Source organism: Electrona antarctica (genome assembly GCF_951216825.1).
Source record: "Electrona antarctica genome assembly, contig: scaffold_318, whole genome shotgun sequence".
NCBI lineage: Eukaryota > Metazoa > Chordata > Actinopteri > Myctophiformes > Myctophidae > Electrona > Electrona antarctica.
Window position 1 is genome coordinate 124,654 of NW_027637335.1, and position 14,289 is coordinate 138,942.

The 14,289-nt window shown below is 46.8% G+C and overlaps 1 protein-coding gene across 1 annotated transcript in view; it reads right to left on the bottom strand.

Annotated features, from left to right (window-relative positions):
* The window catches only part of LOC306918982 (protein Jumonji-like), a gene marked incomplete at its 3' end in the record, with an annotated part of 134,583 nt that extends 120,907 nt beyond the window's left edge, over positions 1-13,676 (bottom strand). Inside the window, exon 1 of the mRNA XM_079531818.1 lies at positions 12,946-13,676. Within this exon, the coding sequence (XP_079387944.1) occupies positions 12,946-12,990 (45 nt within the window). The remainder of the gene's footprint in view (positions 1-12,945) is intronic.
* Between the last annotated feature and the right edge of the window lie 613 nt (positions 13,677-14,289).

A 14,289-nucleotide genomic window follows, 5' to 3' on the forward strand; every position in this document is an offset into this window, starting at 1 on the left:
ATCCCCATACGGGCTGTGATCTGGCGTAGCCCTGAACGTAAAGATCATCCCCCTTATGGGCTGTGATCTGGCCTAGTCCTGAACGTGAAGATCATCCCCATATGGGCTGTGATCTGGCCTAGTCCTGAACGTCACCAGAGGACGTCATTTGGCTTTCTGCGTAGGATCGAGTGGTTTCTGATTATCTGCGTTTCAATCTACACCAAAATAAAAAGGTATACATACCTGGATTTGTGAATTTGAAGAAACACACGCGCGATTTCTTATCGGGACGCAAGATGGATTAATAGCTTCACGACACTAAAGACACAGTCTGACCAGATGCTCACTGGAGAATCCAACTTTTACATCGGTTTTTTCACACCCTGAAGGATAAGAGGATAAGAGGAAGAGATAGCCACTGTGCCTGTTGCTATAGAAACAGGGGGGGGGGGGGGGGGCTCCATCTGACATACATGGAGAATTAAAAGGAAAGGGCATGGAGGGGCACATTTTGTAGTCACCATGGTAGCCTGCTTTTGGGTGACTTACCGATTAATACAGTATTTACACACAGCAAATGTTTGTTATATTTGTGTTTATGTGCCAACTATAGCATCTGGATTACTCACTTCTTCAAATCTGGCAAGGAATGATGAGAAGTAGTAAGTGAGCATGCATGCATCGCAGCTCGGCCCCGAGTCGACCGCGCATTACCTCATGTCCGTTCCACGTGACATTCTTTATTATAAAAACAGTATAAAAAGAGCTAAGCTAAGCTTTACATCAACCTGTCTTTGTGCTTTGCTTCTCGAGAACGTGATGTTGACACTGAATGGATTCACAGGCGAGGCTATTAAATCCATGTTTTTTGAGAATTCCACCCTAGATTGAATTCATTGTTTGAGTTGTTCGTCTTGTCGTAAGGTATTTTTTGTTTGCTTCTTGACGATCACAGGTTGTGATTACCAGGGTTGGCCTTTTTTTCCCCCCGCAGGCACTGCAGCGTTTGATCCAGGGCCAGGGGAGGCTGGACAGACATGCAGGCCAGACGCTGGCTCTCTCTTCCCTGGGTGTACCATACACTCTAGGCCCCTGCTGTGAGGCCTGGAGCAAAACAAGCAGGCAGGAAGGCAGTAAAAGATACGAAGGTTGAAAACAGGGAGAGCAATACCTTTGACAATCCCCGAGCTTCTCTCTACGGAGAACATAAAAGCAGCTATATTGCCTTTGTAAACAAAAGGAGAGAAAAAAGAAAGATCAATAAGTAAGAAAAATCAATATACCCCACAACCCCTGAGTCATGTTAATTCATACAGAACTGCTTTTCAAGTGTGAATCGTTCTCTTTTTGGCTGACAAAGAATGTACTATGACGACAATCAACAGCTCGTCAAACGTAAGCTAATGTTGGCTAGCACCACCATGACAGGCTGGAATACCTGCGCGTGTGTGTGTGTGTGCGCGCACGCGTGTGTGTGCGAGGGGGAGTCACACAGCTGTATGTGATAAAACCTGAGAGGCTTCCAAAGTTTCCTTTGGCCGGCCGAAGCAAAACAAAACGGACGAATGGAGGCCGGGTGGAAGAATGCAGGAACCCAGCAGAGGAGAGAGAGAGACAGAGGATTCAACAGAGGAGAGAGAGAGAGAACCCAACAGAGGAGAGAGAGAGAGAGAGGATTCAACAGAGGAGAGAGAGAACCCAACAGAGGAGAGAGAGAGAGACAGAGAACCCAACAGAGGAGAGAGAGAGAGAGAGAGAGAGAGAGAGAGAGAGAGAGAGAGAGAGAGAGAGAGAGAGAGAGAGAGAGACAGAGAACCCAACAGAAGAGAGAGAGAGAGAGAGAGAGAGACAGAGAACCCAGCAGAGGAGAGAGAGAGAGAGAGAGAGAGAGAGAGAGAGAGAGGATTCAACAGAGGAGAGAGAGAGAGAGAGACAGAGAACCCAACAGAGGAGAGAGAGAGAGAGACAGAGAACCCAACAGAGGAGAGAGAGAGAGACAGAGAACCCAACAGAGGAGAGAGAGAGAGACAGAGAACCCAACAGAGGAGAGAGAGAGAGACAGAGAACCCAACAGAGGAGAGAGAGAGAGACAGAGAACCCAAAAGAGGAGAGAGAGAGAGACAGAGAGACAGAGAACCCAACAGAGGAGAGAGAGAGAGACAGAGAACCCAACAGAGGAGAGAGAGAGAGACAGAGAGACAGAGAACCCAACAGAGGAGAGAGAGAGAGACAGAGAACCCAACAGAGGAGAGAGAGAGAGACAGAGAGACAGAGAACCCAACAGAGGAGAGAGAGAGAGACAGAGAACCCAACAGAGGAGAGAGAGAGAGACAGAGAACCCAAAAGAGGAGAGAGAGAGAGACAGAGAGACAGAGAACCCAACAGAGGAGAGACAGAGAGACAGAGAACCCAACAGAGGAGAGAGAGAGAGACAGAGAGACAGAGAACCCAACAGAGGAGAGAGAGAGAGACAGAGAACCCAACAGAGGAGAGAGAGAGAGACAGAGAACCCAAAAGAGGAGAGAGAGAGAGACAGAGAGACAGAGAACCCAACAGAGGAGAGAGAGAGAGACAGAGAGACAGAGAACCCAACAGAGGAGAGAGAGAGAGACAGAGAACCCAAAAGAGGAGAGAGAGAGAGACAGAGAGACAGAGAACCCAACAGAGGAGAGAGAGAGAGACAGAGAACCCAACAGAGGAGAGAGAGAGAGAGACAGAGAACCCAACAGAGGAGAGAGAGAGAGACAGAGAGACAGAGAACCCAACAGAGGAGAGAGAGAGAGACAGAGAACCCAACAGAGGAGAGAGAGAGAGACAGAGAGACAGAGAACCCAACAGAGGAGAGAGAGAGAGACAGAGAACCCAACAGAGGAGAGAGAGAGAGACAGAGAACCCAACAGAGGAGAGAGAGAGACAGAGAACCCAACAGAGGAGAGAGAGAGAGACAGAGAACCCAACAGAGGAGAGAGAGAGAGACAGAGAACCCAACAGAGGAGAGAGAGAGACAGAGAACCCAACAGAGGAGAGAGAGAGACAGAGAACCCAGCAGAGGAGAGAGAGAGAGACAGAGAACCCAACAGAGGAGAGAGAGAGAGACAGAGAACCCAACAGAGGAGAGAGAGAGACAGAGAACCCAACAGAGGAGAGAGAGAGACAGAGAACCCAAAAGAGGAGAGAGAGAGACAGAGAGACAGAGAACCCAACAGAGGAGAGAGAGAGACAGAGAACCCAACAGAGGAGAGAGAGAGACAGAGAACCCAACAGAGGAGAGAGAGAGACAGAGAACCCAAAAGAGGAGAGAGAGAGACAGAGAACCCAACAGAGGAGAGAGAGAGACAGAGAGCCAAGCAGAGGAGAGAGAGAGAGAGACAGAGAACCCAACAGAGGAGAGAGAGAGACAGAGAGCCAAGCAGAGGAGAGAGAGAGAGAACCCAACAGAGGAGAGAGAGACAGAGAACCCAGCAGAGGAGAGAGAGAGAGAGAGAGACAGAGAACCCAACAGAGAGCGAGACAGAGAACCCAACAGAGGAGAGAGAGAGACAGAGAACCCAACAGAGGAGAGAGAGAGAGACAGAGAACCCAGCAGAGGAGAGAGAGAGAGACAGAGAACCCAACAGAGGAGAGAGAGAGACAGAGAACCCAACAGAGGAGAGAGAGAGTGAAACAGATGATGAGCAGAGAAAAATGCCGAGAACCATAATTATTTCACACAGGGGTTTGATCTTTCATCCAGCCAAATTATTAACATACACACAAACAAAATTCAAAAGGGAGCGATGAAAGCTTCAGATAAATTCCTGCCCCTCCTCGAGGAGAGAATTCTCAGTTAAGCACAGAGAAAAAAATACCTCAGCTTCCTCCTCTCTCTCTCTCTGTTGCGCTGAGTAATGGCATAGATAGACCATAGAGTGAAAGAGGTGAGAGGGAGTGAGGGAGGGAGAGACAGAGGTGAGAGGGAGGGAGGGAGAGAAAAGAGGAATCCACTCAGTATGCTATTACAAGACACGACAGGGCCGCAGAGGGAAGTAATGTGTTTCTCCTGGCCGTTTGGTCGGCGGGGGCTGTTCCACGAACGCAAAGTCATGTATTGACCTGCGAATCAAATAAAAACCAAATTATTCTGCCTCGTACAATCCTCCCCCCTTTGCCTCGGCCGTCTGCCTCTCCCATTTCCTCGCATGCGAGCTGACGCAGGAAGCACAACATCCGGCAACAGCAGAGCAGTCCACCTCCCAACCCCCCCCCCCCCCCCTCACCAACGAACGCACACATTTCCACTTTTAGGACATGCACTCATCCAATCCAGATTTTTGGGGCAAATCAAACTGGGGAAAATGCACCAGATGTAATTACAATCTACAGTTTAAAAAGGCTGCATTCACGATACAGCTCGTCAATTATTGACGGTTATATCCCTGCATCACGTCGTATCCTGATCAGCCGAACCAACATACTCAGACTTTCTTGCCGAGTTTTGTGAACTTTTTCAAAGTAAAGTGGTTTGATTTGAACCCTCGCTAGTCGCTAGTGATACTCGACATCATCACAATTTTAATTGGTTTTGCATTTGCATCACTCCAGTGTTGATGTCATGCAAGATATTAACCCCCCACCCCCTTTGTTTAGAGATTTTTCTCAACGTTTAATCATTTTTGTTCACGTTTAAATGTTTAATAAGTCACAAAACCCTACTTAGGAGTCATTGCCCTGGTCCAAAACGTCACATTGATTAACATTTCTCTAAAGGATTGGGGACAAGGACAAGCTTCCTCCAGTGGGACTGGACAATGAACAGCAAACAGCGGTTGTTTAGCCACTTTGCTCAACTGGTTCATTACTCCTCCAGGGAAGGAGGGGGCGTCTGCCATCCTGAATTAGTGCTTCCGTGATCGCAAAAGAGGCCAATCGCACGCTGAGAAGGTCTGCCTTTCAGGGGCTCTTTAAAACAGGAGGGAGGCCACCGTTTCGTAACCGGCTAGCCATGCATGTTGAGGAGACAAAAAATGACCGCCATTAAAAAAAAAGGGGGGGTTAATGATAGTCGAATATAAAGAAAATAAAAAACGTCTGCGCTGGAAAAACACCTCACGAGAGATTAACCCATTCATGACGGGAACCACCTTTTGGTGTTTCAAGCATTTATGTTATGCTTTAGCTGTTGAAAAATAGCAGATCTACAAGCTCGTAGCGCGGCACTCGGTGTCGCGCTACGAGCTTTCCAGCTACGAGCTTTCTTTTTTGAAAGATCGTGAAAATGTGTCGCAAATCTTTGAATATATATTCTTTCAGAGCGAAGCTTTTTAGCTCAAATCTTTGCTTCCGAGGGGTTCCTGCAGGAATAACATATTTTCAGACTGGGGAGGGTGGCCAATTACATATAATTTTTGGGGTCCTTGACATGAAATATTGAGCACCACTGATACAGAAACATGAGGTATTTCAGAAAACTTAAATTTCGACGTCGGGTCTAAATGCGTTAAATAAATGAGTGTGACCCGTCGGCCAAGTCAGCACACTGCCACGATTGACCTACAGAGAGAGAGAGAGAGAGGGGCTCAGGGCTCACTGGCACAACGCAGCACAATTCTCCATCATAAACAGAATGATTCATAGTGGCAGCCCAAAACGCCTGTAACACTTCACAAAATATCAAATACCGAGTGTACAGTACACCGATTCCAGTACTCAAGTCCCTCAATCCATCAACAATGCGTGTGTATAAATCTTTTCAAAGAGGACATGTCATCAAGGCGTTTTTTTTGTGCGTGTTCAGAGATATCTACAAACACGTTGATCTTTCCCCCTGTCTCAGCAACATGGTTGAGATGTTCCATGTTGCTGCCTGCCCTACAGTCTTTATCAAGTGTTGTTTTTGATTTCAGTTTAGTCGTAGTCTTTGGAATGAAACTTAATTTAGTTTTAGTCACATTTTAGTCACCAGGAATGTCTTGGAGTTGTATTTTACTCGACTAAATGTCATGATTTTAGTCGACTATATCTACAGTTGGTTTAGTCGACTAAAATGTATTTTGGCAGGCGATCTACAAGCAGCACGACACGTTGTGAGCTTGTAGATCAGCTATTTTCAGCATGCAACCAAGTGTAAAATGACTTATTCTGGATCTCTTGACCACTAGTCCATTCCTAACATTTTAGTCTAGTTTGTATTTGTTGATGAAATTGTCAGTATATTTAGTTTTAGTCATCATAGCCTAGTTTTTAATTCAGTTTCCATTTAGTTTTCATCAGTGGAAAAAGGTAGTCGACGAACATTTTTCGTCTTAGTTTTAGTCGACGAAATCAAACTGGTTGAGACGTTCCATGTTGCTGCCTACAGGGCCTTATTGGCATACGTTTCACAGTGAAACTCTGGTATTCCTGGCAGTAGCAGACTATGGAGTAATGGTAGATCGATAGTGACTGAAGCCCTGCGCTGTTACTTCATCCCCCGGGGCTTAATTCTCTGGCCATGTAAAGACGACTGTGTCACAATGGAGGATCAGATGGGATTGACCGCGGGATGAAAATATAAAGAGTGTTTATTAAACTCGTGTAGCTGAGCGAGAGAGAGAAAGAGGTTGTGAGGTGAGATCAGTCAAAGAAGGGTTCCTAATAGGTTCATATTACAGCTGTCCCTCAAAGAAATTCTTGGGTGATCAATCGTGCGGACCAGCCGTTAATTGATTAATCGAGTGAGGAAACCTGTAATAGATTTAAAACCTCTCATTCTGAATTCTCAAAACCTCATTCGGGCCTGTACTTTGAAAGCCAACGCGGTAACGGCACGTCCAAAGTCCTCAATGACACAAACCATGGCATAAAGATATGTAAATATTAAAATCCTTTCTTGAGACGATGCCTTTAAAAAGCCTCGGTCTCCTGTAAAATACTCCTAGCACCGTCCTCCGTGGTCTCACGTAAAGCCTGCAAAGACAAAGATAAACCGTTGATTCAGCTTCATAGGGATACTGAACGGATAAGCCATGCACACCCAGTCACACACACACAGTTACACACACACACACACACACCAGCATGATCACGCACACAACCACACACACAAACCAGAGCCTCTCAGGGCCTGACCAGCTGTCTCACTCCCCCCCCCCCCATCTCCGTCCAAACCCACAGGAACAGGAGGACATAAATCACTGCACAACATGAAGACATGGTGTGTTTACGTGCACACACACACGCACGCACACACACACACACACACACACACACACACACACACGCACGCACCTCTATTGCAACATATGCAGTAAAACACACCTACACACACACAACTATGTTTATATGAATGTTTTACATATACACCAACGACAGTCACACCCAGGTTCCATGTCATCTAGTCGTTAGCCGACACGTACATAAAAGTATCTAAAAGTCACCTTGCTTCTTGGTTGGCCGTTCCAAACCGGTTTAACTCCCCTCATGACTGCGGGTGTACAGGTATGGACCTTTGACTCAGTGTGTGTTGCGTGCGCACACGTGTGCCCACGCAGAAGAAGTTTGTGTTCGATGCCAACAGCTGATAAGGTCAAATTACATAACAGGTATTGGTGGTGCGTGTGTGACTGTGTGTATGTTGTGTGACATAAAACTGCAATAAACAGGAGTGAGGCGAGGAGAGAGAGAGAGAGTGTGAACTGTGTGTACTAGAGTGTATTGGAGGACAAGAGCCAAGCGGAGATGCGTTTGGCCGCGGTCGGTATACCGGCCTTACCAAATTGAAGGCGTAGCAGTAGTCCTGTCAACATAGACCTCGTTTAAAAAAAAAGGAACCTCACTGAAGAGAAAACTAAATAAAATGGGAGAGGTTGGGCTCGTCTGGCGTCGTTTCCCCAGAGAGCTTTGTGTAGCGCCCGGGCCCTGTGAGAGTATAGACAGAGGGGGGGCCGGCCAGTGGAGATGTGTGGGGCCGCCGCGGCGGCGTGGGAAGAACTGCTTCCTCAAAGACTCTCGAGTAGGATGTGCACGGTCTCGTTCCAAGAGAAGTGCACGTGTTTACAACCAGGGGTTGGGGGGTGGGTTCACCGAGATGTGGGAAAATATATACCATTGGGAGAATTCTACAATGGAATGCAGAATGCATTTCCCATCAATGTCTAGAGGGGTATTGTGCAGTTTCTATCGGATAATCTTACCAAAAGATTTATGCCTGTGCTACGCAGCAGCGGTACATGTCCCCTGGCGTGTTCGAAGTGCCTCTGGAGTGTTCTTTTGACATCGTTGGTCATGAACGTCGTGGCCCTGACTTGAACCATCTCGTCTTCTGAAGACACTCGGGCAGAGGGCGGAACAGAAGGTAGAGAGCAACTTGAGATGCTGTATTTGCTGTGTTTGTTGGCTGTGTTTCAGTGGGCGCCATCGCTGTGCCACACGTTGGCTGGTGTTCAACCGCGTGGTTTTTACCCCCTGTACACTGGCCTTATAACCCCCGTAGGGGACTTATTCAGGGAACAGTTGCCCAGAGAACAATTCTTGGCACTAGGGACACAAAAGCGACAGGGGCTCTGAATCGTGTAGGAACATTCGATAGGGCCTTTTAAAACACTCCATAGACAATAAGTGGCTCCAGTCGATTCTCTCATCTTTCCTGCTCACTGCACATCAGCAACACTCCAAAATCTCCAAATAAACAGGTTCTTAAATAAAGTTAAAAGACACGCCGCGCGGCGACACACTAACACTCCAGGTTGCCCTGGTAACTGCAGTGAGTGTGAGGTTTGCGACGACGGTGAACCCTGCCATGTTGTGCACATGAAGAGAAGGGCGCCGGTGAAAGAGGAATTTGCATTGAAACACAAGGTTAAATGAAGCGCATTGAGGCTCTCTTCGTGGGCCGACATGGAGGCCCACAGGTCAATTGGACAGCCCCAGAAACTGGAAAGGGATGATAGGATCGAGAGAGAGAGAAAGAGCGAGAAGAGAGCTAGAGAGAAGGGAGTCTGTGTGCCCCACGCTTTATTTTTATTTCCACTTCTTCTAGTGCACCCTCAACACACACACACACACACACACACTGCAGTGGAGGTTCAAATTTTGGCCCTCATCAGTTGTGTGCCTGATGAAACAAACACCGACAGCCTCTTTACATTTGTAAAGGCCCCAGTAGCAGCTGTGCTTGTCCCACACACACACACACACACACACACACCCTTTGAATCGGAGGCCTACAGCCCCAGCTGGGGCCGGCAGGAAAAGCAGACTCGGCACAAAATGGACCCTGGCTGGCTGCATGGTGCAGCTCTCTCTCTCTCTCTGCCATGCTCTCTCTCCTAGCTACTCTTCCACTGCACGCGTCGCATGCACAGCAACACACACACTGTCATGTTCCGTTAGTCGGAACAACGCCGCCTCACATTAGCACTTCATACTTCACTCCTTTAAGCTCCCCTTCATGAATTCAGATTTTTTTGTTTTAACTATAACATATAGAAACAGTTCAGCAGCAACAACTCTTGCTCACCACCACTATCACGAATCCCGCTCGCAAAGGTCATACGTGATGAAGCATCCTCCGAGAGAACGCGACAAAAAATAAAAACTGAAACAGCAGGTTGAGACCACTTTCACTCCCTTCATGTTGGCTTCTGTCACTCACAGAGGAAAGGGGTAATTGCATGGCCTTGTTTGCTTTTATTAAGGACCCTCTCCTCCTCCCCCCCCCCACACACACACACACCCCTGTTTGCTTTTATTAAGGACCCCACACATGCACACATTTTCCTTTCTGTTCATGACTGATGCATTTTAAAAAAAACACTCATATTATGTTTGTTGAAGGAAGAGTAACAACCCGTGCTCGTGTTTCAAGGGAATGGTTAAGCCAAGCATGTATAATTGTCTTACGCTAATTAGGGTTGGGGGTTTGTGCAGGGGGGGGGGGGGGGGGGGAATGGTATAAAAGGAGGTGAGTGGGGGTCATTTTTTGGGGAGTTGGGGGGGGGGGGGGGGGGGTCTCAAAGCTTGGTGGGGATGGGGGGGGCAGCAGGGTGGTGGGGGCCTTGGGGGACCTGACTCGTCCAGGGTGTTCTACACATTGAGCCTAGTTCGGTCTGAGCCAGACTCAATAACAACCTCAGCTGCTGAAAGAAAAAGAAAAAAAAAACGTGGCAGATGTGAGGCACGTGCACCGTACGTGCACGTACGGTGCACGTGGTGGTGGAAGAGGAAAAAAAATACATGCACGCCCACTTCACGAACATGCACAAAGAAAGAAGGCGCATCGTTCCTAACGCTGAACGTTTTGGCTTCAGTGCTAATTATAACCCCCCCCCCCCCCCTAAAGTTATGAATAGACCTTATAAGAAAAGGGCTTGTCCAGTTTTGTTGTCGAGTGACGTAATGTTGGACCTCTCCGCCAGGCTCAGATAAAGCAGGGACTTTTTTTATTTCAGTTACTCATTATTGCCATGGCACATCCTGCTTCCTCGAGGCATAGACGGTCGCAAATCAGCTGACTTATCTAAAAATGTATTTTGTTTGTTTGTTTTTTTAGGGGGGGGGGGGGGGGGGGGGGTCTGGCCTACATAAAGTATTTAACAGGGTCATCTTCATCTGTACGACTTCTAAAGAGTGGTTTAGTGTGCTGCAGTCAGAGAGAACCGTGGCATGAGTTAACATTTATGACCAGTGGCAAATCAAATGTAGGCCACAGTAATTAAACAGTAAAACACTACACAGTAAATGGCAATTCCGGCATTTAAATGTTGAGTCTGTTCACCAGACTATGTTTTTGGTTCATGTTGTTAGGCTACTTTCGCTGAAACTGCAAAAAGAAAGGGGGGAAAAAAAGCACCATGCAGCAGCTGTGAATGAACCCACGTGGGTATAGTTTAAATGCCTGAACATTTTAAAGAGAAAATAACAGAGAAGACATTTATACTTTTTCTCAGTGGAACCACCATCATTGCTACTGTAGCAATGATACTCACAGTAGAGTAGAGTAGACCATAATGGGTTAGATGTGAATTTGATAGCCAAATAGCTCACAAAACAGAAACAAAACGACATAACACTTCTCCTCCTGGAAGTTCTGGAATTGAAAGAGGGGGGAGGCTTTTTGGAATGCAATGAAAACAAACCTCTTCTTTGTCACATCATGACATCACGCGTGCTTGATTATCATTAATTGTTTCTGTATCCTCAAACCTGTTGCATCAGGCTCGTCTCGTCTTCAGTAAAAAAAATGTCAGGAGGGGGAAGTAGAAAATGGCTGTATTCTTTAATGATTCTATAAACAAAAACAAACAAGCGGAGACTTTTCAGAGGAGGAGGGGGGCGGGGGGACCCGGTGCAATCTAACGCAACAATGTGTCATTTAATGACAACAATTCATAATTGCAACAATTTAAAACACGAGAAGAATTAAGCGCTAAACTTCGGCCCAGAGGACACGCTCACGGGCATGAGGTGAAAACGATACATGGTACTAAACTTGGCCGCACGATATGCTGAGCACACACTTTACAAGATTATATAGATAGTTGTTGCATCTAGTGCAGAGAGACAGACTAGAGAGACTATATGGGTGAAGAAATCCCGAACAAAATCCCAAACTATTAACCACAATGTATAAACTATTATTTGGCGATTATTTCCTAAAATTCTACGGCGTTTTTTTTTTTACAGACAGTTACTTCTCGCAGGAAGAAAATGGTTGCTTCTTGGTATGATCGCTTCACAACACATTCGTGAGCCTCTCTGACTGCAATGCGTCTGAATACACAGACGTCTAAAAACGGGAGATCACTCAAAACAACATTGTGTGTGTGCCCCGATCATCAAACTGGACATATACACTAAATGTGCATTAACGAGAGAGACAACAACCCCATGTGCATGGCAAAATAATGGAATGGTGTCTCTAGTCTCGACTGCTGCAATATCTTCCATTCCGTTCACACTAGAGGTCACACACACTCTTCAATCTCCAATTTATACCTCGTCGTACGACCGACGGAGTTGTTGCTAGTCGAAAAAGAAGAACCGATCTTCAAGCATGACAACGCGTCTAGCTTTAATTCAGATCCGTTGTTTCTTTTTCTTTTTTTTCCGGGGGCAAGCAGCGACACCGCCGTACGGAAGAGTATAAACCACCCGTAAGCATTATGGATAGAATTAAAGAGCCACAGCAGTCCAACCAAATCATGTCGCTCTTCTCTTCTCTTCTTACGAACAAACCCCGTTCCTCCTTCCACCCCTACAAGAACACACTCTCTGAAACATCAACTAACGAAGCCACTACACAATGAAGCTTCCACACAATAAAAGGGGCTTCCTTTTTTTTGGTTAAATGACAACAGTTTAAAGCTCAGAGAGAATGAATGCCCCAGCATGGGGTGATAAATAAATGGAACCCGGAATAGCTCCTCTCTGCTGCTGCTGCTGAGCCGAGCCATGGCCGACAGGCTCTTCTTCACCACGGCTCGAGACTCTGAATAGAAGCTGTATAGGGAGGCTCAGCAAACAAAGCCATTCTGAAAACAATCACGTAAAACTCCTTTAATTTCCAACATATCCCCCCCTCCTTTCTCTAAAATGTCCCTCTCCAGCACCATCATCAGGCATTTAAAGAGCATTTTAAATGCGCAAAGCCCTTTCCTTTCCTACCAAGAACCTATTGCTGCTCCTATAATAGCCAGAAGGAATTATGCCCCGATGTCAACGAGACCGTATGAATATGTATACAGAATAAACGCTGTCCGTTGAAATAAACAGAATGGTCATGTAATTGTTAACACGTGGAGGGGGGGGGGGGGACTCTGGCGTCTTTAAAAGGCTATTTGACCCAAATAGGATACAGCTGCGTAATCATAACCTTCACAGTTCCGTGATGAAACTTTATGCATTTTCATGAAAACAAGACGAAAGGCAAAAAAAACTTGAAAAGACGACAGTAGTGTGCAGTAGTATGTATGGCGTATAATATATACGGGGGGTTGATTTACTTACATATTTCTTTTGAATGATATTCCTCTTAGGTCTTTCTTTGCTCATTGTGCAATCCAAAATGTTATCGCTATAAAGAGAATGGCCACATGAATGTCTCTTTCTTTCTTTGACTCCCGGAGCTCAAACACCAACACCAGCAACACAAACACCAAATGACGGATTTAAATCCCCGGCTCCTCTTCTTTGCGTGGTTGAAAAGCTTTGCACAACAAATCCTCCGTCCGTTCGGTTCGTTTCGTTATCGGCGGCTAATTTTGGATAAGAAATCCTCCCGAGAAAATGATTAATTAAGGCTCGGCGACAACGAGCACCACTGACGACGGACAAAACCCAAACTCACGAAGGCAGAACATAGTCAAAAAACAATTCACAACAATAACTTCCATTCGGGCAGAACAACCACCACCACCACCAGCTCGGTTTCTTCTTCTTCTTCTTCTTGTCCTTCTCCTCGTCTCGCACGCAGCGCGGCTCCTCGTCCCCCACCGGCTCTTTCCAAAGACATGAATATTATTCTAATAGCTTACGTAAAAAAAAAAATCATCACCAACGAACGAACGCCGCGAACAACATAGTTACATCTTGTTTCGGAGGCGGAGAATCGCGCGAAAAAAGGGCTAATAAATAAAATAAAATACGATTAATTGGGGGTTTTTGTTTTCTTTCTTTTTTTTGGGCTGGAGCTTTTTTGTGTGTGCAGACGACGAGAGAAACTCTCCAGCGGGCACTGCTGTTCTGTTCCTCGGCTCAGCTCCTTTCTTCCACAGAGCCAGCCTATCAGCACGCGGCCCCATGCAGCGGTAACTTCAAACACACGTTTAAAGCCTCCCTTAATATGCCCTGCAGTACCACGGTGTCTCTCGCCCTCCTTTATGTCCTGCAGTACCACGGTGTCTCTCGCTCTCCTTTAGGGTCTGCAGTACCACGGTGTCTCTCGCCCTCCTTTATGCCCTGCAGTTCCAAGGTGTCTCTCGCTCTCCTTTATGCCCTGCAGTACCTCGGTGTCTCTCGCCCTCCTTTATGCCCTGCAGTACCACAGTGTCTCTCGCTCTCCTTTATGCCCTGCAGTACCTCGGTGTCTCTCGCCCTCCTTTATGCCCTGCAGTACCACGGTGTCTCTCGCCCTCCTTTATGCCCTGCAGTACCACGGTGTCTCTCGCCCTCCTTTATGCCCTGCAGTACCTCGGTGTCTCTCGCCCTCCTTTATGCCCTGCAGTACCACGGTGTCTCTCGCTCTCCTTTATGCCCTGCAGTACCACGGTGTCTCTCGCTCTCCTTTATGCCCTGCAGTACCACGGTGTCTCTCGCCCTCCTTTATGCCCTGCAGTACCACGGTGTCTCTCG